This window comes from Zingiber officinale, chromosome 7B (assembly GCF_018446385.1).
Source record: "Zingiber officinale cultivar Zhangliang chromosome 7B, Zo_v1.1, whole genome shotgun sequence".
NCBI classification, from domain to species: domain Eukaryota; kingdom Viridiplantae; phylum Streptophyta; class Magnoliopsida; order Zingiberales; family Zingiberaceae; genus Zingiber; species Zingiber officinale.
Window position 1 is genome coordinate 4,187,700 of NC_055999.1, and position 26,728 is coordinate 4,214,427.

The 26,728-nt window shown below is 35.2% G+C and overlaps 2 protein-coding genes across 2 annotated transcripts; one reads left to right on the plus strand and one right to left on the minus strand.

Moving 5' to 3' along the window:
- Positions 1-2,191: 2,191 nt before the first annotated feature.
- Positions 2,192-3,086, minus strand: LOC122003513 (E3 ubiquitin-protein ligase EL5-like). Its single transcript, XM_042558621.1, has one exon. It carries the CDS (start codon positions 3,018-3,020, stop codon positions 2,295-2,297), a length of 726 nt encoding a protein of 241 aa, XP_042414555.1. The 5' UTR covers positions 3,021-3,086; the 3' UTR covers positions 2,192-2,294.
- Positions 3,087-4,701: 1,615 nt separating this feature from the next.
- On the plus strand, positions 4,702-26,636 carry LOC122005103 (peptidyl-tRNA hydrolase 2, mitochondrial-like). The gene is made up of 7 exons (XM_042560022.1): positions 4,702-5,092; positions 5,270-5,328; positions 24,322-24,381; positions 24,495-24,564; positions 25,477-25,546; positions 25,747-25,773; positions 26,286-26,636. The coding sequence occupies exons 1-7, from the start codon at positions 4,811-4,813 to the stop codon at positions 26,333-26,335; spliced, it is 618 nt and encodes a 205-aa protein (XP_042415956.1). The 5' UTR covers positions 4,702-4,810; the 3' UTR covers positions 26,336-26,636.
- Positions 26,637-26,728: the final 92 nt, after the last annotated feature.

The window sequence follows — 26,728 nt, forward strand, 5'->3', positions numbered from 1 at the left end:
TTAAATTTATTTAATAAAAATAAATAAATAAATACATTTAAATTTGACTTGACTTGTTTAAAGCTTAATAATTCTATTCTCTGTCAGTTAACGCTGATTTTAAATGAATCATAAATAATTAGTTATACTATAATGTGTAATATAATATATAAATATATATAAATTATATAAAATAAATATTTATTATCAAATAATTCAATAATATTATTTAATGTTAGTATGATTTATTCAATAAAAATCTTAATCTAAAAATAAAATAGAAATTAGGTTATGAATTGATAGGGTGTTTAAGGTGGTCCCTTTTGGGATGAGTTAAAGTCTAGGAGGTCAGCTGACGTAGACGTCAAAGTCAAAGTCAAAGGATGACCAACACCAATTGGAACAAGAAAATGTTTGACCAGACCTCCAGGCCGGTCGTACCGTGAGTTCGTAATCACCAATTAAGTCAGGGACTCGCCCAATCGGGCCCTCCAGGTGGTCCAGCCTCAAAGATTTATTTCGTAATCACGAATGAAGTATAAAGCTAAGTATCAATTATTCCGACCGAGTGATCCACTTGGTCAGGCATATGGTCTGATCGAACATGTTAGATACTTGGTTGTGTTTAGTTCAAATAAAGAAGCCGAGTGAAAGCCAAGTCGCCAACTACATTCATAAACATTGACCAGATACTTCTCAGGAGTCAAGCCCGGTCGGACTATACCAATAATTTAATCGGTTGGTCAAAATAGTTTATTGTGGGCCCCTAGCCTAATAAATTATTACGCTTTGTTGGCCTTTTGTGCCATAGAGGATAGAGGATATTTTGCAAGCAAATCACACTTTTGAAGCTTCCAGTTTGTCAAATCATAGAAATTTGCATATTCGTTTTAAGAAAGATGTCAGAGTCACTTTATAGCTTATCTTTTTTAGAAGTGTTTCATAATTCGTATATAGACACAATAGTGATATTATAAAAGGGGTCTTCATCCACAGACGGAGATATATGATGCTACATATTTTTATACACTCATTGCTACCATTTATTTCACTATTTCTCTCTCAAAACCGATTACTGACTTGAGTATCGAAAGGACCAACGTCAAGGACCCTTTCCCCGGCCCGACAACTAACGCTCTTTATGACATGTGGGATAACTTAAAGTCTTTATTTGGTCAACAGCAAAGCCGAGCTTCCAGCTAGCCATCTTCCCAGCTTGTAGACACGATCATTAATCATACCTCAAGTTATCTTGCAAAAATATTTTATATCACTTGAAGAACCGATGAGATACAAAGATGGAGAGATGTGGTTGTGATTTTTTCTGAAAAATTGATGAGATACAGATAAATTGATGTGGCTGTATCGACATACAGGTTGATGCGTTGTTATATAAAAAAAGATAAGAATGAGAAAGCTATATGTAATAAAAATTAGAGAGAGAATGGAAGAGAGAACGATAAAAAATAGATGAGATTAAAGCAGCATGAAGAAATGATGCATATAGTAGAAATTAGGTTATATGTATGTGATATGAGAAGAATAAAAAATTAAAATTATTAATAAATTTTAAAATTATTTTTTGGTATAAAAAGAAAAAAAATATTAATATAATTTAATTTTAGATTTAATCAAATTAATTGAAAGTTGGTGATTGTTAATTACATAATAAGATAATAAAAATATATTTTTTAAGTTGTAATCAATCACATCCTGTTATAGAGCCGTTAACAACCATTAGATTAAATAACTGATCGTAATGTACGGATCAATTTTGACAAATATAGCTAAAGTGCTTAGCGTCTCCACCCAACACCACAAAACTTCCAGTCAGAGAGGTTTGCCCATAATTAAGCCTTCCATTTGCAATCATTTTTCCTTCTGATATGGATCTCATTTGTAATCATTTATCCATTAACCCAGTTACATAAATATTATGAACGCACCAGATCCATCATACATATCATATCATAGCAGAATTTTAAATAGCTTCTAAAAAAGAAAATGTTAAAAATGATTTAAAAGGCATCCATAGAAAAGTTGACTTGATATGTGGATCACAAAATGCCAATTACAAACTACACAAATCTATTACTACAGGAAAGCAAAACGTCTCTTGATGATTTCGATTTGTACAGCTTCAATTTCAAAGGACCCTCCTCGAGAACAATACGAGGAAATGGATCAGGCACTTCTCTCAAGGCTAGCTCTTATGTATTGAATAAAAATATTAAAAAATAAATAAAACCCTTAATCCGTTTATGATTTACATATTAAAAAAAAACACTTTTTGTTTTTTCCGAAATAAAATCCTGTTAATGTTTCCGACACGCGTTGGCTGATGACGCCTCCACGCATCTCACCGGACCCTGCTCTACGTCGCCTCCGTTGGAGGCGCTACCGGAGGACGAGGCAACACTCCACCTCCCTTGACTCAGTATCATCCTTAGCGTCTTCAACGTCTGCTCGACCGACGACGACGCCCCCTCCACCGCTGCCCTCGTCGACGTCGGCGACGGTCCACCGGCCGAAGCCCTCGACGAACCTTCACCCGCGCCCTCAGTTCCTGTCTGCAACCTGCTCGACGAAACGACCGCCACCCGCGGCGCGGCCTCCCCCGCCGGAACTCGCCCCGGGGGTCCTCTCCCGACGGGGCTACTCCGGCAGAGTGGGCAGGTAGTGTGGGAATGGAACCACATGTCGATGCACTCGAGGTGGAACCCGTGGCCGCACCCGGGAAGCAGACGGGCCGTCTCGCCCTCGGCCAGCTCGGAGAGGCACACGGCGCACTCGACCGGCTCCTCGAAGCACGCCCTCCGGAAGACGACCGCAGGGAGCGAGCGGAGCACGGCAGCGTCGAGGCCGGAATGGTTCGGCGCCGCGGCGGCACCCTCCGGGTAGCTGTACAAGCGAATTTGCCGTCTGAGGTAGAGGTAGATTAATAAGGCGAAGCAGATGACCAAGAAGAGGAAGATGATCGTCGCCAGCACAATCTCACAGCCGACTCTGATGCTCGGAAGATGATCGCCGTCGCCGTGCATTGTTAGATTCTGCTCTGTTCTGGAGGATGGAATTAAATTAGACAAATGTCCAAGCAAATGTTTACGTGGTGTAGTGATCGAAATCGATGGCAGTGACCTCGGTGGAGATCTAAATAGCAGTGAGTAGGAGGGAATTGGGTGGATCACAGTGTCTCCGGAGACTACCTCGGGCCATTGGATCGTGTCGTTTGACCAGTTCAGCTGGAAATTTTGATTCGAATGATTGATTTGGTCAAGATTATTCAATGAAAATCGGGTACGGAATGAGTAGATGTCAAATTAGGACCGAATTGGTTGATTTTAATAGAAAATCTAGGAGCTAAAATCTGCTCGTCAATTTGCATCAAAAATGCACAGAAAAGTAGGACGGTTAAAATTAAATTGAAATCAATCCAATTCAAATAAATTATTATTTTTTAATTAATTCAATCGATTGAATTTTTTAATTAACGTCGAAACAAGGAAATCGATAAAATATTAATTGATTTGGTTAAAAATTAACTTAATTAATTTTTAAGTGGCGAGAAAAATATGGGTTGACCGAGTGACGAAAAATAGTACCGAGCGGATACCAAGTAAGTTATCGGGGCGAACGCCAAGTGAACGCTTGGGTGAATACCGAACGAGCGATGAGGCAGTGCCGGGCGGAAGTGGTTATTATATCAAGATTAAGAGCACACTTCCATAATAACAAACGTCTTATTCTTTTATTAAGTCAGTATAAAAAGAACTTACCTTAAATGATCCTGCTCAATACACTCAGAGTGTACTAGTGTAATTTAAGTACACATGTTTGTTATTATATCGGGATTAAGAGCACACACTTCCATAATAACAAAAGTCTTGCTCTTTTATTAAGTCAGTATAAAAAGAACTTACCTTAAATCGTCCTGCTCAATACACTCAGAGTATACTAGTGTAATTTATCAGTCAAGATAAACTAATACTTAATTACACTACGACTATTTCAATGTTTGTTCATTTCCATCTCAGTCGTGAGCTACTGTTTATAATCTATAAGGAATTGATAACATTATCTTCTGCGTGTGACACCACACACCATGTTATCTACAATATAAATTAACTGAACAACTACACTTAGCATAAATGTAGACAATTTGATCAATGTGATTCTTTATTTCAAAATAAATGTTTATACAAAAGCTAGGCTTTTAGTATACATTCCAACATTGTCAATATATGTACTCTAACTTAGGCCAAGTAATCTCTTAGATCTATCTCTATAGATCTTGATGCCTAAAATATAGATTGATTCACTTAAGTCTTTCATTGAGAAACAATTTCCAAGTCAAGTCTTCATAGACTATAGTATAGGGATATTATTTCCAATATAAAATATGTCATCTGCATAAGAGATAAAAAGATAATTGTGTTTCCACTAATATTTTTGTAGACATAAAGTTCATCTTCGTTCTTTATGAAATCAAACATTTTAATTACATTATCGAATCAAAGATTCTAACTTTTAGAAACGTACTTTAAACCATAAATGAACCTTTGTTTCTAGATGCATCGATCTGACGGCCCAACGGATGCTCAATCGTTCTTCATCTAGCGAATGGAACATTATTGAATCGGGTCCATCTAACCCGTCCGCCTCGGATACCGTTTCGGATCCAAATATTTATCCAAACCCGCCCCGAAAATTCAGTGGTTCCGACTTCCGAGTCAAAAACTTTTAAGATCCTCACTGCGCTCCGCCGGCCCTCCTTCCTCTCTGCCTCCTCACCACCGCGGCCGATATCGGATACGAGCCAGCTGACTCGTCTATGGCAGTGCCGGCGTTCATGACGGGCATATCCATATCTCTATTTAGTGTCTTCAACGCACTCCTGATAGGCGCCGGATGCTTTGCCTTGGGGTTCCTCCTCGCCCAAAGGGAGACCAAGGGCTTCTTCCCGTTTTTGTATATTTGGACCAAAGACTTAACGAACAGGAAGAGGGCGGTCGACGAAGCTCCCAACGATCCGAGGAATTTGAACAGGGTCACGGTGAAGAAGCCGACCCTCGAGATTGAAAACCTTGCTGAAATCATTGAAGACTTCAAAATGGTAACTTGTGGAATTTTTTTTTACTGTTTTGTTTTTTTTACCTCATGGCGCGATACCTGATTTAGCAAGATGTGTTATTCTGCCGTCATTCTAGCACTGTTTTCCCGTTTTGATCTAAACAAGTTGCTTTTATTAGCAAATTCATATGCTATAGTAGTTTGTTACCCGACTGTGCAGGTTTTGGTTGTTAGAAATGACTTGAAGATGGGAAAAGGCAAGATTGCTGCCCAGTGCAGGTATGTTAATAATGCTTAGTGACAAAGAGGTTCTGCAGTCAGAGCCTGTCCTTGATGTTTAAAGGCCCCGGTGAAACTATAAATTATGCCCCAATTTTATCTTCCGAACACTGCTTCTTCCAAAAAGAAACTTTTACATCATCCATCATAGAATATGTACATCTACAAAAAAAAAAAACACAGCGGTAACTCATTTAAAGTGCCTTCGTGATGCACTTTTAAAGGTAAAATCATCAATAATAGCATCATATTCAATGTTTTTCAAAATATTCTTTTCAATGCATAAAATTGCTAATCCATTTAACCTATCTTGAGTTGTGGTCTGTAAATAAGATTTTATTCATTTTAATTTTGAAAATCATTTTTCGGTAGATGCCACTGTCACGGTTATTGTCAAATAATATCCTATAAGCAATCATCACATTTGGAAACATATCCATTGTTTTTTAAAACTCTAATATTTGAATGAAAGACCATTTTTTTATTTGTTTCATAAAATTCACTTGGTAACATTACTTGCAAAACTTGTAGTTCTGAAAACATATGTTTTGCATCAATATCAGAAGTGCCACCATGTCTTAAAGTATTTTCAAGATTCACACGAGAACTCATCAATTTATCATCATCCAATGAAACTAATTTTGCAACATTATACAAGAACCCAAATATAGATTCAAACTATTGCAACTGTTCAAACTTACTATTCAATTACCCAAGATTAATATCGACGCTAAGATAAAATAATCTATTTGAAAAGATTATTCTAGTGATTGATTTTCCCTTTCAGTGTTAGCAATCTCATCAAAATGACTCTTTCTACAAATTTTATGTTTTGTAGGAAATACATGCTCAATTTCCATATCAGATGTTATTTTATGCATCAACCATAGCAGAAGTAAAACCATTTACTCTATATTTTTCAAAAAAGGAAACAAGACCAGAAAATTATTTTACAGCAACATCAAGGCGCATATCCTCACTGTAATTTTTTTACTAAGTTAATTTTATGCAAAATAACATGCCGAATAACAAGGTTTAATATAAATTCAAAACTTGAAAGTTCACCATACGCAAAATTTTCAGCATCTCTACTTAATTTGTTGTCTTCACTTATTTCTACTAATTTGAACAAAGCTTCTCTGATTTGGGAAGCTTGAGATGGTATTGCTTTGACTGTTTCAATATGACTTTTCCATCTTGTAGTTGACAGTGATTTTAAAGTTAATCCATCAATATATTCAAGCAAAACATTCCCTCTTTTTGTTGAATTAGCATGCTCCAAAAAATGATCTTGCTTTAGCACAAGAATTTGCCATGTCACAAACAACTAAGTTAAGAGAATAAGAACCGCATGACATGTAAAATGCTCTAGGATTAATGTCAAGCAATGTCCTTTGCACACTTTGATTTTTGCCTTTTATATTATATCCATTATCATAACCTTGCCCCTCTCACATTATCAATATCAAGTTCTAAAAATTGTAAAACAACTTGCAATTCATTGAAAATAGCTAAACTAGTTATATCTTCTTCATTTAAAAATTCTACAAAGTACTCTTCTATTTTTAATTGAAGTATTTGAAACATCTACACATCTTAATGTGAGAGTCATTTGTTCTTTGTTACATGCATCCAGTGTACAATCAATAATTACTGAAAAATATTTTGCCTCTTTTACTTTTTTAATTATTACATTCTTGACTTTGGAGGCTAGAATCAGTGTTCGAAATCTCGGGTTAGGCGGCCGCCTAGGCGCTGCGCGGCATGCTGCCGCGCCGGAAACCTCCCAGGCGGGTGCCCTAGGCGGCTCTCGGCGGCCCTCGGCGGGACTCGGCGGAACTCATCGGGCCTCGGCGGGCCTCGACCGAGTTATTTAGTTTTTAAACTTTTAATATTTTGTTCCAAATTTGCTGTTTACATCTTCGCCGTGCGCCGCTTCGTCTTCCAAATTTGCTGTTTCGTCCTCATCGTCGCTGCGTCGTCATCGTCGCTGTTTCGCGGTGCGCCGCTTTGAAGGCTTCGTCGCTCCGGGCTCCAGTAAGTTGTTTCGTTAAGTTGTTAACTGTTGAGTCATCGTCGCGCAGTCTCCGGCGACACCGGACGCGTCCGGCAGCATCTCGTGAAGCTTCCAGCGGCACTGGAAGCTTTCCGCGACGCTTCCGGCGCCGCTGGAAGCAATGTCGGACTTCGCCGGACACGTCCGGCGGAGCTTCCGGCGGCGTCGGAGGTCTCCCGCGAGGCGCCGGTGGCGGCCGGTGGCGTCCGCGCCGTCGTGCGAGTCGCGAGAGGGGGACGGCGTTTTTTGTTTTTGTTTTTTCTTTTTTTTAGATTTATTAAATTAAAACAATTCCTAACGGGGATAATTTCAAATTCAATAATAGGTTGGTTCGTAAAACCTAATAAAATTATCATCCCAATTAAATATATTTTAAATTTATTTTTTTTATAATAAATTTTATTAATTTTTATAAAAGAATTTTGAATATATAAAATTATATATAAAATTAAGATTCCATTATTAATTTTATAACTTATATAATCAGATTTAAATATATAAATAATATACTTAATTTTTTTAAATAAATAATATTAAATATTAATTTATATATTAACAGATTTAAAAATTATAATAAATATTATCATTTATCAGATTTAAAAATAAAAAATATAAAAAATATTTTAAATTTAATAAATATAATACATATTATTAATTTATGTTTTATATAAATCATATTTATAAATTTTATATATTATTAATTTATATTAATCGGATTTATAAATATTAAAATTATATTAAAATTTTAAAAATTCTAATAAATATTATTAATTTATATAAATCAGTTTTAAAAATATGAAAATACATTAAAATTTTAAAAATTCTAATAAATATTATTAATTTATATAAATCAGTTTTAAAAATATGAATAATAAATTAAAATTTTAAAAATTCTAATAAATATTATTAATTTATAAAAGTATAAAACAGATTTAAAAATATAAAAAATATATTTAAAATTTAATTTATTTAAACAAATATCGAATAAATTTTATTAATTAGATTAAGATATATAAAAAAATATTCTCAGACATGTTAATGACTTAATGTTATTGAAATATTTTGTATTGTATGTCTGTATGGTATAATTAAATTTTATTATCATGTTAATATGTTATGCGATTATGTCTTGTTATATATTATTTTTTCAGATTATCTATTAGACTGTTATCAATGGCAAGCAATCCATCTTCGACAGCATCTGCACTCAACCCGAATCCGGGATTCTTAGAAGAAAGTCAAATGACATCGGATGGGAGTTTGGGATATTGATTGATCCTAAGAACCTCGACAAAATTAAATGTAAGTTATGTGGAAAAGCAATGTCAAGAGGAGTGTGTAGGATAAAGGAGCACATTGGAAATATACCTGGAAATGTATCTGGTTGTCGAAAAGCATCTCAAGAAGACAAAAATAAGTGCAAATAGGCTATTTTAGAAGGGAGGAACAGAAAGAAGAACAAAATAATGGAAGAACAAAGTTGTAGAGTAGAGATGGCTATTTCCGTAGATGAAGAAGAAGGTCTTGAAGTTGAAGGGATGGATGGAGTTAAAAAACCTCTTCCACTTGGCCCCATGGATAGATATGCATCGGCAATTGCTCCAGAAAATGCAGGCTCTAGTGGAAGTAAAGTACTTCGGCAAAAAAATATAAATGAGGCTCTTTTCAAAGAGAGAACTCAACAAGTTCAACAATATGTTGGGAGATGGGTTTATGAAAATGGAATCTCATTCAATGCTGTTGATAATGATAGCTTCAAGCAACTAATGGAGGCAGTGGGTCAATTTGGACCAGGATTCAAGCCTCCAACTCAATATCAACTTAGGGAGCCACTATTAAAAGCCGAAGTTGAAAGAACAAAACAATTCATGAAAAAGAATGGGCAAAGAATGGATGCTCGATCATGACGGATGTGGAGTGATAGAAAAGAAGAAGCATCTTAAATTTGTGTTAATTGCAAGGAGGGTACTACATTTTAGAGTCTAAGGAGTCTTGAGGAGGCACATACTGCTGAACTTATTTTTGAGTATGTTGACAAGTGTGTTGAGCAGTAGGAGCTCGGAATATTGTTCAGATTATTCAGACAATGCCACCAACAATATGGCTGCAGCTAAATTGATGAGAGAAAAACGACCTTATTTTCAAGAATTCTGAAAAACTCCCTTATTATTATTCGCCAAATTACGGTATTTGACACCAAGGTTTTTACCATTTTCATCTATGTTCACCATAAGACTTTATCATTGATGAGAAGTTTCACGAAGAAGAGAGACATAGTTCGACCAGGAGTTACCAGGTTTGCATCAAATTTCCTCACATTGCAAAGTTTGATTGAAAAAAAAGCTAGTTTAAGGGCCATGTTTACAAGTGATATGTGGGAGAAATGTAAATGATCAAAAACAAACAAAGGAAAAATGACTTACTCTACAGTGATGAGCATGAGTTTTTGGAATGGTGTAACACTTTGTTTGAAAATATTTGCTCCTTTGGTAAGAGTTCTTCGATTGGTAGATGGAGATAGAAAGCCATCGATGGGGTTTCTATATGGGGAGCTTCTTCAAGCTAAAGAAGATATCAAGGTAGCTCTGAATAACGTGGAATCAAATTATCAGCCTATCATAGTCATTATTGAGTCAAAAATGAAGGATAGACTTGATACATCATTGTATACCACTGCATTTTTGTTGAATCCTTATTTTTACTACAAAGATAGTTCGATTGCTCTTTATGAGGAGGTCGCGATGGGGATTTTTGAATGCATGGAAACTTTGCATGCCAATGAGTTAGATTTACAAGATACAATTATTAACAAGGAATTTCCAAAGTATAGAAATAAGACTGGGTTATTTGGAAAAAAAATGATGATACATTTGATCCATGTGCATAGTGGAGTACATACGGTGCTCACACACCTAACTTGCTAAGGGTGGCATTGAGGATACTTTCATTAACTACAAGTTCATCTGGGTGTGAAAGAAATTGGAGTACATTTGAAGGAGTAAGTTTTAAACTTTCAGTCTACTCTTTAATTAAATTAGTTATAATTTTTAATGTCTATACTCTATATTCAGGTACTAACTATAGTATTTACTTTCTCTGTTTTTTTAGATTCACACAAAGAAAAGAAATAGGTTGGATGCCAAAAGGTTGAACAATCTAGTATTTATCCAATTTAATGCTAGATTGTTGAACAAACAAAAAAGAGAAAAAGAAAGAAATGTTGATGTCCTTCTTGCAAAAGATGCTTCAAATGCACAAGGTTGGATTGTGGATGGTGGGGAAGATGATGAAGTTGAACTAGGTTCCAGGCTCACTTGGCAAATGATTGATGAAGCAAGTGGAACAGATGAAAATCTACAACCCGAAGAAGCTCCAGAGTGAGAGAACTCCATGAAGATGATTTTGAATCCGAAGAAGAAGACGAGGATCACAATAATGATATTGAGTTTGTGTCCGATGAAGAACAAGTTATTGAAAATTATGGAGAAGAAGAAGCAGAATAAATATGAGTCTATGAGATATTATTAGTTTTCCCAATTTTGAACTCATTTTGTTAAGACATGATTTATGTTATTTAACAATTATATTTTGCTTAGTGGTTACTAGTTCACAATGCATTGTAATCTTGAATTGAACTATTGCTACTATTTTCCAATGTTCTACTTCTACTGTTTACTATATGATTATGATAACTTACTGCATATTCTATTGTTTAACTGTTTATTTTATTCATATTTACTGAGTCTAGTATATTCTTTACAAAATATTAGATTTATTTATTTCAGCATACATGTCCACATGAAACAAGGGATACCGAGGAATCCGCCTAGCAGCGCCTAGTCCCCGCCTAGGCGGCCTAGGCGCTAGGCACTGGTCTGCCGCCCGACTAGCGCCTAGCGAAGTTTAGAACCTTGGCTAGAATAGACATTTACTCGTTTTGAATTATATGACTAAGATAATGATAATGAATCTTTTTATCTTGAATGAGTTGAAAATGTTGGAGCAGGGTCGGCAACAGAGGGGGGGGGGGGGTGAATTGTCTGTAAATTAAAAATGATCCTTTCTCTATCCTTTCAAACAAGATTAGTAGCACAATTAACTCAAAGCAATTAAACAACTAATAAATAAAGAGGCTAAGAAAGTTACTTGGTTATGACCTAGGTGGTTATTAATCCAAGGCAAAAGAAAACACTAAAGATCTCCTTCGATGAAGGCGATGAAGCCTCTTACACTCGTTGAATGCTCATAAATTGCTAGGAAATGAATACTTGAGTTGTTGAATATTTTTTAGGTTCAGGGGTCTTTTTATAACTCCTGGAAAATCTTATCCGAGGCTGGAAGGCGTCTCCAGCGAGGCAAGTGAAGATAAGGTTTTATCTTCGCTAACAGTTACATTTTGCTCAATCTAAGGCGCCTTCAACCTTGTTGAAGGCACCTTCCCATAGAAAGGCACAGAGGCGCCTCTAACCACATTGAGGGTGCCTCCAGCAGCTCTTCCGCTGCTCCGATCGTCTGGGTGATTTTGTTCATCCGGAATTGTGCTCACCCGGATCCATCTTCCAGTTTTCTTCTCGAGCAGGCTTCCTCTTCGGCTTCTCATCCCTCGAACGTTATACATGTCCTTCTCGTCCACCGATATACTATTCCGCAGCATCTCGTCCCTCGGATGCACCGAGCCACTCTCTCCCGTGCTATTCTTCTCGCTAATCGCGTCTTTCGCTGGACTTCCTGTGCTCTAAGTTCCTATACACTTAGACACAAGAGTTAAAACACAACATGACCTTACTGAACTTGGTTGATACTTACAATCTCCTTATTTTTGATGTGCATAAACCCAAGTTCAAGTTAGGGTTAAAAATGCAATAAAATAAAAGTGATAACAGTAAGTAAAAATTTAAGTGCAAAATGAGGAAAAATTTTAAATTCTAACTCTCCCTCAACTTGTACTTATTTCTCCACTTTTGATCATATCAAAAAAAAATTGGGGAAAAATAAAATAAACTGTTAGAAAAATTTACATAAAGAAATACTTTGTATTCTAAAAGAAATAAATTATTGCAATACTAATTTTTGAAAATAATTCGTAATAATTTAGACATTTTTTTAAAAAAATTTAAAATATTTGTAAGGATAGAGAATATTATCTTTTGTCATAGAAAAATAAGATATTCAAAATACATTTAAATTTCAAAAAATAACTCAACAGTAAACAAAATTTGAAAAAGTCTCTATTTGTAGATTAAATCATCAGATAGTATAGAAAAATTTACAACTCGAAATATAAATTTTTTTTCTAATTGAGACAATTTCTATCCAAATAAAAAATTGGATTGTAATCTAAAAAAGATTTTGAATCCAATACAGGTTCCTGTCTACTAGATTTACTAAAAATTTGTGAGGTATATAATTTTTTGGAATTTTTCTAATTCATCCATAGTGATGTCTAATGTACCAGTTGATTCTACCATGAATTCTAAACTTTGGTTGAATGTAGTTAGAACATGCATGGTAATCTTTCAATTTCTCTATTTGTGTTTTCAATTTTTTGTTTTCTAATTTTAAATTATCAAACAATTTTAGTGGATCGGGTTCGAATCCTGGAAACAACCTTAAAAAGCAGGGTAAGGCTGCGTACAATGGATTCTTCCTCGAGATCTCGCATGGCGGGAGCTTCGTGCATCGGGCTGTCTTTTTAAACAATTTTAGTGGACATGCATTGGCTAATTGTCTTTTCAAGTCCATATTTTCTTTTTCTAATTTGCATATTTTTAGAAAACATTTTGATAAATTTAAAAGATTACTTGGGAGATAGCGCACGTACCTCATTTACCTCGTGTTTTGATGCTCTCCTTCATCGCAGCTTTCCTCCGACGATCCTCCCCCTTCACCCATCCATTATCATAACCTTGCCCCTCTCACATTATCAATATCAAGTTCTAAAAATTGTAAAACAACTTGCAATTCATTGAAAATAGCTAAACTAGTTATATCTTCTTCATTTAAAAATTCTACAAAGTACTCTTCTATTTTTAATTGAAGTATTTGAAACATCTACACATCTTAATGTGAGAGTCATTTGTTCTTTGTTACATGCATCCAGTGTACAATCAATAATTACTGAAAAATATTTTGCCTCTTTTACTTTTTTAATTATTACATTCTTGACTTTGGAGGCTAGAATCAGTGTTCGAAATCTCGGGTTAGGCGGCCGCTTAGGAGCTGCGCGGCATGCTGCCGCGCCGGAAACCTCCCAGGCGGGTGCCCTAGGCGGCTCTCGGCAGCCCTAGGCGGCCCTTGGCGGGACTCGGCGGAACTCATCGGGCCTCGGCGGGCCTCGACCGAGTTATTTAGTTTTTAAACTTTTAATATTTTGTTCCAAATTTGCTGTTTACATCTTCGCCGTCACCGCTTCGTCTTCTGACTTCTCTCATCGTCGCTGCGTCGAAGGCTTCATCGCTCCGGGGCTCCGGTAAGTTGTTACGTCGCTTCCGGCGCCGCTGGAAGCAATGTCGGATTTCGCCGGACGCGCCGGACACGTCCGGCGGAGCTTCCGGCGGCGTCGGAGGTCTCCCGCGAGGCGCCGGTGGCGGCCGGTGGCGTCCGCGCCGTCGTGCGAGTCGCGAGAGGGGGACGGCGATTTTTGTTTTTGTTTTTTCTTTTTTTTAGATTTATTAAATTAAAACAATTCCTAACGGGATAATTTCAAATTCAATAATAGGTTGGTTCGTAAAACCTAATAAAATTATCATCCCAATTAAATATATTTTAAATTTATTTTTTTATAATAAATTTTATTAATTTTTATAAAAGAATTTTGAATATATAAAATTATATATAAAATTAAGATTCCATTATTAATTTTATAACTTATATAATCAGATTTAAATATATAAATAATATACTTAATTTTTTTAAATAAATAATATTAAATATTAATTTATATATTAACAGATTTAAAAATTATAATAAATATTATCATTTATCAGATTTAAAAATAAAAAATATAAAAAATATTTTAAATTTAATAAATATAATACATATTATTAATTTATGTTTTATATAAATCATATTTATAAATTTTATATATTATTAATTTATATTAATCGGATTTATAAATATTAAAATTATATTAAAATTTTAAAAATTCTAATAAATATTATTAATTTATATAAATCAGTTTTAAAAATATGAAAAATACATTAAAATTTTAAAAATTCTAATAAATATTATTAATTTATATAAATCAGTTTTAAAAATATGAAAAATAAATTAAAATTTTAAAGATTCCAATAAATATTATTAATTTATAAAAGTATAAAACAGATTTAAAAATATAAAAAATATATTTAAAATTTAATTTATTTAAACAAATATCGAATAAATTTTATTAATTAGATTAAGATATATAAAAAAAATATTCTCAGACTTGTTAATGACTTAATGTTATTGAAATATTTTGTATTGTATGTCTGTATGGTATAATTAAATTTTATTATCATGTTAATATGTTATGTGATTATGTCTTGTTATATATTATTTTTTCAGATTATCTGTTAGACTGTTATCAATGGCAAGCAATCCATCTTCGACAGCATCTGTCACTCAACCCGAATCCGGGATTCTTAGAAGAAAGTCAAATGACATCGGATGGGAGTTTGGGATATTGATTGATCCTAAGAACCTCGACAAAATTAAATGTAAGTTATGTGGAAAAGCAATGTCAGGAGGAGTGTATAGGATAAAGGAGCACATTGGAAATATACCTGGAAATGTATCTGATTGTCGAAAAGCATCTCAAGAAGACAAAAATAAGTACAAACAGGCTATTTTAGAAGGGAGGAACAGAAAGAAGAACAAAATAATGGAAGAACAAAGTTGTAGAGCAGAGGTGGCTATTTCTGTAGATGAAGAAGAAGGTCTTGAAATTGAAGGGATGGATGGAGTTAAAAAACCTCTTCCACTTGGCCCCATGGATAGATATGCATCGGCAATTGCTCCAGAAAATGCAGACTCCAGTGGATGTAAAGTACTTCGGCAAAAAAATATAAATGAGGCTCTTTTCAAAGAGAGAACTCAACAAGTTCAACAATATGTTGGGAGATGGGTTTATGAAAATGGAATCTCATTCAATGCTGTTGATAATGATAGCTTCAAGCAACTAATGGAGGCAGTGGGTCAATTTGGACCAGGATTCAAGCCTCCAACTCAATATCAACTTAGGGAGCCACTATTGAAAGCCGAAGTTGAAAGAACAAAACAATTGCTGAAGAAACATGAAGAAGAATGGGCAAAGAATGGATGCTCGATCATGACAGATGCATGGAGTGATAGAAAAAGAAGAAGCATCTTAAATTTGTGTGTTAATTGCAAGGAGGGTACTACATTTTTAGAGTCTAAGGAGTCTTCAGAGGAGGCGCATACAGCTGAACTTATTTTTGAGTATGTTGACAAGTGTGTTGAACAAGTAGGAGCTCAGAATATTGTTCAGATTGTTACAGACAATGCCACCAACAATATAGCTGCACTAAATTGATGAGAGAAAAGCGACCTGGGATCTTTTGAGTTCATGTAACTCACACTATTAATCTCATGCTTGAAAGTATTGCAAACTTCCACGATATAAAAAGGTGATCGAGCAGTCCAAGTTTTTACCATTTTCATCTATGTTCACCATAAGACTTTATCATTGATGAGAAGTTTCACGAAGAAGAGAGACATAGTTCGACCAGAGTTACAGGTTTGCATCAAATTTCCTCACATCACAAAGTTTGATTGAAAAAAAGCTAGTTTAAGGGCCATGTTTGTGATATGTGGAAGTAATGATGTGATCAAACAAACAAAGGAAAACCTATTTGTCTGATTTTTGAGTTTAACTGTTGTTTGAAAATATTTGCTCCTTTGGTAAGAGTTCTTCGATTGGTAGATGGAGATAGAAAGCCATCGATGGGGTTTCTATATGGGGAGCTTCTTCAAGCTAAAGAAGATATCAAGGTAGCTCTGAATAACGTGGAATCAAATTATCAGCCTATCATAGTCATTATTGAGTCAAAAATGAAGGATAGACTTGATACATCATTGCATACCACTGCATTTTTGTTGAATCCTTATTTTTACTACAAAGATAGTTCGATTGCTCTTTATGAGGAGGTCGCGATGGGGATTTTTGAATGCATGGAAACTTTGCATGCCAATGAGTTAGATTTACAAGATACAATTATTAACAAGGAATTTCCAAAGTATAGAAATAAGACTGGGTTATTTGGAAAAACATTGGCAGCAAAAGCATGTGAAAAAAATGATGATACATTTGATCCATGTGCATAGTGGAGTACATACGGTGCTCACACACCTAACTTGCTAAGGGTGGCATTGAGGATACTTTCATTAACTACAAGTTCATCTGGGTGTGAAAGAAATTGGAGTACATTTAAAGGAGTAAGTTTTAAACTTTCAGTCTACTCTTTAATTAAATTAGTTATAATTTTTAACGTCTATACTCTATATTCAGGTACTAACTATAGTATTTACTTTCTCTGTTTTTTTAGATTCACACAAAGAAAAGAAATAGGTTGGATGCCAACAGGTTGAACAATCTAGTATTTGTCCAATTTAATGCTAGATTGTTGAACAAACAAAAAAGAGAAAAAGAAAGAAATGTTGATGTCCTTCTTGCAAAAGATGCTTCAAATGCACAAGGTTGGATTGTGGATGGTGGGGAAGATGATGAAGTTGACCTAGGTTCCGGACTCACTTGGCAAATAGTTGATGAAGCAAGTGGAGCAGATGAAAATCTACAACCCCGAAGAAGCTCCAGAGTGAGAGAACTCCATGAAGATGATTTTGAATCCGAAGAAGAAGACGAGGATCACAATAATGATATTGAGTTTGTGTCCGATGAAGAACAAGTTATTGAAAATTATGGAGAAGAAGAATCAGAATAAATATGAGTCTATGAGATATTATTAGTTTTCCCAATTTTGAACTCATTTTGTTAAGACATGATTTATGTTATTTAACAATTATATTTTGCTTAGTGGTTACTAGTTCACAATGCATTGTAATCTTGAATTGAACTATTGCTACTATTTTCCAATGTTCTACTGTTTACTATATGATTATGATAACTTACTGCATGTTCATTTTTTGGTATCGGAAAGTATGTATTTATTTCAGCATGCATAGTTAGATCTTCATTGCTATGAAATTGTTTAAGACAATATTTAGATTTACATATAACATTGTCCACAGTCCACATGAAACAAGGGATACCGAGGAATCCGCCTAGCGGCGCCTAGTCCCCGCCTAGGCGGCCTAGGCGCTAGGCACTGGTCTGCCGCCCGACTAGCGCCTAGCGAATTTTAGAACCTTGGCTAGAATAGACATTTACTCGTTTTGAATTATATGACTAAGATAATGATAATGAATCTTTTTATCTTGAATGAGTTGAAAATGTTGGAGCAGGGTCGGCAACAGAGGGGGGGGGGGGGTGAATTGTCTGTAAATTAAAAATGATCCTTTCTCTATCCTTTCAAACAAGATTAGTAGCACAATTAACTCAAAGCAATTAAACAACTAATAAATAAAGAGGCTAAGAAAGTTACTTGGTTATGACCTAGGTGGTTATTAATCCAAGGCAAAAGAAAACACTAAAGATCTCCTTCGATGAAGGCGATGAAGCCTCTTACACTCGTTGAATGCTCATAAATTGCTAGGAAATGAATACTTGAGTTGTTGAATATTTTTTAGGTTCAGGGGTCTTTTTATAACTCCTGGAAAATCTTATCCGAGGCTGGAAGGCGTCTCCAGCGAGGCAAGTGAAGATAAGGTTTTATCTTCGCTAACAGTTACATTTTGCTCAATCTAAGGCGCCTTCAACCTTGTTGAAGGCACCTTCCCATAGAAAGGCACAGAGGCGCCTCTAACCACATTGAGGGTGCCTCCAGCAGCTCTTCCGCTGCTCCGATCGTCTGGGTGATTTTGTTCATCCGGAATTGTGCTCACCCGGATCCATCTTCCAGTTTTCTTCTCGAGCAGGCTTCCTCTTCGGCTTCTCATCCCTCGAACGTTATACATGTCCTTCTCGTCCACCGATATACTATTCCGCAGCATCTCGTCCCTCGGATGCACCGAGCCACTCTCTCCCGTGCTATTCTTCTCGCTAATCGCGTCTTTCGCTGGACTTCCTGTGCTCTAAGTTCCTATACACTTAGACACAAGAGTTAAAACACAACATGACCTTACTGAACTTGGTTGATACTTACAATCTCCTTATTTTTGATGTGCATAAACCCAAGTTCAAGTTAGGGTTAAAAATGCAATAAAATAAAAGTGATAACAGTAAGTAAAAATTTAAGTGCAAAATGAGGAAAAATTTTAAATTCTAACTCTCCCTCAACTTGTACTTATTTCTCCACTTTTGATCATATCAAAAAAAAATTGGGGAAAAATAAAATAAACTGTTAGAAAAATTTACATAAAGAAATACTTTGTATTCTAAAAGAAATAAATTATTGCAATACTAATTTTTGAAAATAATTCGTAATAATTTAGACATTTTTTTAAAAAAATTTAAAATATTTGTAAGGATAGAGAATATTATCTTTTGTCATAGAAAAATAAGATATTCAAAATACATTTAAATTTCAAAAAATAACTCAACAGTAAACAAAATTTGAAAAAGTCTCTATTTGTAGATTAAATCATCAGATAGTATAGAAAAATTTACAACTCGAAATATAAATTTTTTTTCTAATTGAGACAATTTCTATCCAAATAAAAAATTGGATTGTAATCTAAAAAAGATTTTGAATCCAATACAGGTTCCTGTCTACTAGATTTACTAAAAATTTGTGAGGTATATAATTTTTTGGAATTTTTCTAATTCATCCATAGTGATGTCTAATGTACCAGTTGATTCTACCATGAATTCTAAACTTTGGTTGAATGTAGTTAGAACATGCATGGTAATCTTTCAATTTCTCTATTTGTGTTTTCAATTTTTTGTTTTCTAATTTTAAATTATCAAACAATTTTAGTGGATCGGGTTCGAATCCTGGAAACAACCTTAAAAAGCAGGGTAAGGCTGCGTACAATGGATTCTTCCTCGAGATCTCGCATGGCGGGAGCTTCGTGCATCGGGCTGTCTTTTTAAACAATTTTAGTGGACATGCATTGGCTAATTGTCTTTTCAAGTCCATATTTTCTTTTTCTAATTTGCACATATTTTTAGAAAACATTTTGATAAATTTAAAAGATTACTTGGGAGATAGCGCACGTACCTCATTTACCTCGTGTTTTGATGCTCTCCCTTCATCGCAGCTTTCCTCTGATGATCCTCCTCCCCCTTCATCGATGCTCATCTCTGAGCTGTTTTCAGCTTCTCCTTGGTGGTTTGCCATTAGAGCTAGTCTAGCGTAAGCTTCGATCTCGGACTCGAAGGACGACGATTCATCCCATATGACCTTCAGATTTTTATGCTTTGATCTTGTTAGTTTTTTGCCCTTGTCCTTCTCCTTCTTCTTCAATTCGGGACAGTCGTCCTTAATGTGCCCTTCTCTTTGGCAATTGTAGCATCCTACCTTCCTCTTGCTCCGAAAGTACTTTTCGCCACCGACTTATTAAATTTATTAGATTTAATAAATTTACTAATTTTTTTTACCATTAGGGTCGCTTCGTCTTTATCAATTGACACTTCGGAGTTTGGATCGTTCGTTCTTGCCTTCAGGGTGATATTCTGTAGTTCTGCACATCTAGATTCGTGAAGTTCTAAAGTGGAAAATAAACTTTCTAATGTGCTTACCTCTAAATCTTTAGAAATATAATAGAAGTCGACGATTGAGGACCATTCGAGTGTCCTTGGAAAAGTATTTAATGCGTACCTTAGGAAATCTCGGTTTGTTACCTTTTCTCCAAGATTCGTGAGTCTGGTGATCAGCTCTTAGTTTAGCGTGCAGTTGTGCTACTGATTCTCCTTCTTTCAGCTAGAGGTTGATCAGTTGGCTCCGGAGTATATCCCGTTTTGTGAGCTTGGCTTCAGACGTATCTTCGTGTAGCTTCAGGAACTTCTCCCAAAGTTCCTTTGCTGATTCGTAGGTGCCGATTCTACTGACTTCTTGCGGAGGCAGCACGCTCAACAGATGGAATTCGGCTCGTCCATTTGCTACGAAGTCCGTTTGCTCCTTCTTAGTTCATTGGTATTCTTCTTTTTCATTTTCTTGTGGGTCTTTGGGAGTTACAAAATCATATTTAATAATTAAAAGCAATTTAAAGAATACCTCCATATGTTTTTTCCAGGTCACGAATTCTCCCTCGAACTTCGGTGGGTAGATGCTCGGTCTGGCCATCGTTTTGGTACTTCAGTCGGTGATTAGTCCTTCTAAGACGTTTTGGCTCTGATACCATTTGTTGGAGCAGCGGGCCGGTAAGAGGAGGTGAATTGCCTGTAAATTAAAAATGGACCTTTCTCTATCCTTTCAAATAAGATTAGTAGCACACTTAACTCAAATCAATTAAACAACTAACAAAATAAATAAGCTAAGGTAGTTACTTGGTTACAATCTAGGTGGTTGTTAATTCAAGGTAAAAGAAAGCACTAAAGATCTCCTTCGGTGAAAGCGGAGAAGTCTTTTACACTCGTTGAATGCTTAGAAAATTACTAGGAAATGAATACTTGAGTTGTTAAATATTTCCTAGGTCTAGGGGTCTTTTATAGCCCCTAGAAAATTTTATTCGAGGCTGGAAGATGCCTCCAACATGGTGGAAGACGTCACCAACGAGGAAAGCGAAGATAAGATTTTATTTTCGCTAACGGTTACATTTTGCGGAGTCTAAGGTGCCTTCAAAGGGTTGAAGGCGCCTTCCATGGGTGGTTGAAGGTGCCCAATCCTTGGCTCTTCCGCTGCTCCGATCGCTCGGGTGATTTCGTCCATCCAGAATTGGGCTCACCCGGACCTATCTTCCGGCCTTCCCCTCGAGCAGGCTTCCTCCCCGGCTTCTCGTCTCTCGAATGTCGTGCACGTCCTTCTCGTCCATCGGTGTACTCTTCCGTAGCATCTTGTCCCTCGGATGCACCGAACCCGTCGGCTCTCTCCCGTGTCATCCTTCTCGCTAGCTACGTCTTTCGTTCGATTTTCTGTGCTCCTAAGTCCCTGCACACTTAGACACAAGAGTTAAAACACAACAGGACCTAACTAAACTTAGTTGATCACATCAAAACTACCTCGGGGTACTTACAGAAAATGCTCTTGCATTATTGGATCAAAATTTGTAATCATTTCAACTAGATCCAAAAAATTACCATTACCATCTTCATAAAATTTGTCTTATGTACCACGAAATGCTAAATTATGTACAACAAGACATTTAACAACAACAACTATTCTTAGCATAATGTGTTTCTTATGTTTTGTGCCCTTTTTAATTTGTTCTTGCATTTCCTTATTAATTGTCAGTGTTTTCTTTAATCTCATTTGCAGTTAAAAAAAACTCTCAATGTAGTGAGGTGTCAACACTATTTTCATGTTGTTTAAACTTGTCACATAATGCTTCCAGTCATTAACTCAGTCTCTTGCTAAATTTCTTTTGGTGTGTATTGCTTTAAACAACTTACAACAAATACAAAATACTTTGTCTGACTTCTTCGAGTACACTAACCATTTTCGATTACGAGTCTCACCATTTGGTAACATTCGAACATAGTAAGTATGAGAAAAATGTCAAGATTCTTTATCTAAAGGAAATTTGAGAATATCTTTTTAGGACCTCTTTCGCTAAATCTCTCATTTTTATATCAAGATTATCCCAAACTCTTGGATCAAATATGTTCAAATCATATCTATCGAGCATTGATATTCGTTTGTATGTTCATCATTACAACAATTATCAATATCTTTAGTTTTGTCAATTTTAGTTTTGTCAGTTTTAGTTTCATCCAAATCATTAAAATATGTATTCTCTTCGTTCTCATTTTCTACAAATTTCTCATTCTCGTCACTTTTGTTTCTCACAAATTTTTCATTTTCATCATTCTTGTTTTCAACAAAATCTTTATTTACATTTGATTCATTAATTAAAATTTGAACTAGGTTTTCCGTTGTGTCATGTGATTCTTTACTAAAATATTTATTCAATGAATCTCTTAAACTTTGGGCCATCTCTTTTTTTGTCCTTTTTGATATCCAGAGAGTTGTTTCATGATGATAGATAATTATGAACAAATTCAATAAGCAATAAGCAAATAACAATAAAACCTGATATGGAAAATTTTTCTTTGATCCGAAATCCATTTATATAAGACCTTACACATATATCGTGCAAGTTTATAAAAAAACACAACAATTCAATTGTTTAGGACCTTGTTCATGCAATTAAAGACACAAGTACATCAACTCTTTGTCGATTAATGAAACAAAATTGCTCACATAGGAGATATCCAAGGCTAATATAGCTTGAAATAAATGAAAACTTACTCCTTTTGTTGTTGTGGTTGGACAAAGGGGAAAAAGGCGCGCTCATGAATGGCTGATCTCTAGGATTAGGAAAATAAAGGGAAGATGTTGCTGTGCTGACAAAAGAAGAGGAGGAAGAAGGAAATTTTTTACCGTTTTCGTTCGAAATCCTCAGCTAGCTCCAGTGAGCTCAACCATGACACCTAAAAAAAATCAATAAGGAAAGGTAACACAGTTGGTCTTATGGGGCAAAAAAAAAACCTTAGAAAACAAGGAGCAAAAGAGAAGAGGAGAGGCCTGCAGTTGTAGAAATAAGGTCCTAGAAAAGAAGGCGGTTACTCCTTGCTACACTTGACTAGCGGAAAAGAAGAGGATGAGGATCGGAAAAGAAGAGGATGAGGAAAACTACTGCCTTCTTCGTTAGCATTAGCAACCTTAGTTAGCTTCGACGCGCTCCTGCGGCTCCTATAGCAACACAAGGAGAGCACAAAATGGGAAAAAGTGGCTGCTGTGGTGGCCGGAAAGTGAAGAAAAACTAGGCAGTGGCTGGAAAATAGGGGAAAGAAGGGAAGCGGGAAGGCTGCGTACGGGGAAAATAAAGAGGAGAGAAATGGGGTTGTATTTTTTTGTTTTATACTTAACATATATATAAATTTTTTTTGGGCCCTAAAAATTTTTTGGCCCTGGCAGCCTTGGCCTAGAGCCGACTTTGTCTAGAAGCAATACGAGTACATTTAATTATTTCTTGAATCACCGTCAACATTTCATTACTTGTGAATTTGTAATCTATTGGTGGTTTAACTTTCATAACTTCTTTATCCATTGGTCCCCTTAATCCTAGTGCATATTTGCCTGCCGTCAGTTTATTTATTTATTTATATTTATGGCATGTAATGTTGAATAAGTGAAAGTTGTGAAGGTAGGTTAACAAGTCCTTATTGTGTGTATTTTTGATGCATTTTTATCTGGGTCATTCAAGCTGATCCCTCGAGAAAAACAAATTGATTCTTTACAAGGCTCTACTAGTCCTGATACTATTCCATTAGATTACCACTCATGTGTTTGTGTATTTGTAGTTAAATGCTATTGATGTTCGAAAACAATAACTTTTTTCTTCTTTTTCTCTCTTTTTTGATAGGGTGAATATCTTGATTACTCTAATTTAAAAAAAAATATACAAAAAGAAAACTCATACCCTAGATTAGAGAGAGGACAAGCTATTAACACCTAACATTGTCTGGTTGTTTCAGAAGATGTAGTTGTGTTCCTTTTGTTTCAATACCACCAGTGCCAACCCATTGATAAAATATTTATACATTCTACTTATAAGACAATAGTCTTCACACCCTTTCTTAATTGAAGGCCAATTGCAGTTTTAAAATTTTTGACAGAACAAATGCACAAATGCATTTATTTTGTCTAACAAACTGAGTAGCTAATATTATTGTAAAAGTTTAAATGGAGACAGTCTTTGACGTACTTGCTCTCCAGCCATGCAACTCTGGGTTTGTATAAAAAGCTTCTTGCTAGAGCTCCAAAAGCACTAAGCAGGTAACCTTTCACTATCCTCAGGAAGGATTGTTGATTTCCTTGTATCTAATTAAAAATAACGATTGTGTTGATTTTTGACTGAGTTTATTTTTTGTCACTTCTTTTGCTGACAGATGGGAAAATTGTGGACAAGTTAAGGTGGTGCTGAAGATTGAAAGTGAGAGTGATCTTCTTGTGCTGCAAGTATGTTACTCTGATTTAAAAACCATACTACTTTTTTTTCTCTATCAGAACTGTTCTTTATTTGTGGAACTTGGTTTCATCTGAGATGTATGGTATGACAACTTCTCGTAACACAGCAGTCATCAGAACATGCAGCAGTCTACCAGTGGATTATGTTGCCCTGTCTGACTGGCTGAAATGCATAGCTATTTACTGCATCAAAAACAGTCAATTTTGAAATGCATAGATATTGCTTTAGCAAAAGGAAACACTGAATATTTTGATTTTGGATACATATCGTTCTCTAGAGACCAACAACAGTCAATTCTTTATTGTTCCCTCTGCATCTTTAATTAGTAATGATTCATAAATCTCATGGATTAACTAAATTAACTCTTTAGAGCAAAAACTGTGAGGGTAGTTGTTTATAAAAAAAATGTTACACTTGATGAAAACTTCATATGACCTGTTGTTATTAACTTCATGACCTTAGTAGATACAGATCAATGGGGGTTAAGATTCAGGAGCTCACCTCATGTGTTTAGGAAATGGAACTTGTTATTGCTGTCTTTTATATAAAAAAATTTGTCATAGCAATAATGCAGTATGCCCAATTAGTGAAAGTTGTTATATTTGAAGGAGACTGTGTTACTTGCTCTACCTTATGCAGCTGTGACATATGATTTTCTTCATCAACTATAACATTCTAGTAAAGTTTTGAAAGAAATATTTTTTACTATTTCTGTTCTCCGACTATCTTTGAGTTATGTCCTCTATATGCTGAATTTATCAAAGTTCCAATCAAATGCTACAGAAGTGGATGTATATGATTTATTTTGGCTAGCCATTTATTTATACCAGCTGTGTGGTGCTGAAGTACTGGAAATGGATAATTTGAACCTTTGATCTTATTGTGTTTCATTTTTTATTCAGGGAAGGGCAAAGTCACTGAAGCTACCAAATCATATAACAATTGATGCTGGGAGGACCCAAATTGCACCAAGTGTGTTAAATCTTTTTTTTTTCTGCAGAAATCTCAAGCACTTCCTTATTATGTTTCATCTACTAGAAAGTGACAATAGATTAACAACTGCAGAAACTGTTTTTACTACTGTCCAATATAGATTTTAGCCAGTTATTTCCACTAATTTTTGTTTTACTTGCCTAGTTAAGAGATTGTACTGACTGTATATTTTCCTGCAGATTCAATGACAGTGATGGCTATTCTGGGTAAGCTACTTAGAATTGTAATCAATTACTATTATGATATTGGTTTCTAGAAGTTAACAACTTCGCTAGATTAACAATGTATGAGCTTGGTAAAGTGAGAACAAATTAGAGGATTGCTTCTATCGATATATTCAATATTTCTATTGTACCATTACAAACTGTTTCTCTACAGTTTAACATGTAGTAAAAATAGACATAAATGACAGTTTTAGTATCTGTGGAAGGTTAAGATTCTAAGATTTCAGAGGAAGAGAAGCTTAAAGTGTCCATCTAGAATACACTTCAATTCAGAGATTCTGTTTCTTTCTGAAACTGTTATCTATTATTTTTATTATTATTGTTTCAAGTTAAATTGACGTGAAAAAATATTCTACCCTTGCAAGGATACAATTTATATTTTATATTGGTTAACTTTTGCCAGTAAATTATATAAACTTTGTGCAGACATTTTCTCATTTATTTTGCTCCTAAACATCCATTATGCATTCTGATCTGTTGAATTTCATGAATAGGACCCAGCGACCTGGTTGATGATGTTACAGGAAGTCTGAAGCTTTTATGACATTTTCTACAATTGGATGAATAATCTTCGGTTTATTTTTTTATGATTAAGTTTCTTCAACCTGATCCAACATGCATGATCTGAAAGCTCTAGGTCGTTAGAAACTTATTCTCAGTGGTCATGATCTGACCTGATAGTCTCTGATCTAGAGAAGTCAAACCTGAAGATTGTTACCTATTAAAGAATAGTATGCCCTAGAGAACAGTATTAATCGACTCTGAGAACCTTAAATTCTGTAATTCAGTGTTACTTATGTAATTTTTAAACTTCATGAATTATTAGTCCGATTTTGTTGAAAAGATTTGCATGCGCCAATAGTATGGACTTTTCATTCTTAGTGCACCTGATTACTTTGGTTATGAAGGATACAGACCATTAATATGAATAGTCAGG

What these genes read in the sequence shown, in the direction of transcription:
- LOC122003513 (XM_042558621.1), bottom strand. Translation starts at nt 3,020, where the DNA reads ATGCACGGCGACGGCGATCATCTTCCGAGCATCAGAGTCGGCTGTGAG.
- LOC122005103 (XM_042560022.1), top strand. Translation starts at nt 4,811, where the DNA reads ATGGCAGTGCCGGCGTTCATGACGGGCATATCCATATCTCTATTTAGT. An exon ending in AAGATTGCTGCCCAGTGCAG is followed by an intron (nt 5,329 to 24,321) that starts GTATGTTAATAA and finishes CTTGCTCTCCAG; the next exon opens with CCATGCAACTCTGGGTTTGT. An exon ending in GCTCCAAAAGCACTAAGCAG is followed by an intron (nt 24,382 to 24,494) that starts GTAACCTTTCAC and finishes TTTTGCTGACAG; the next exon opens with ATGGGAAAATTGTGGACAAG.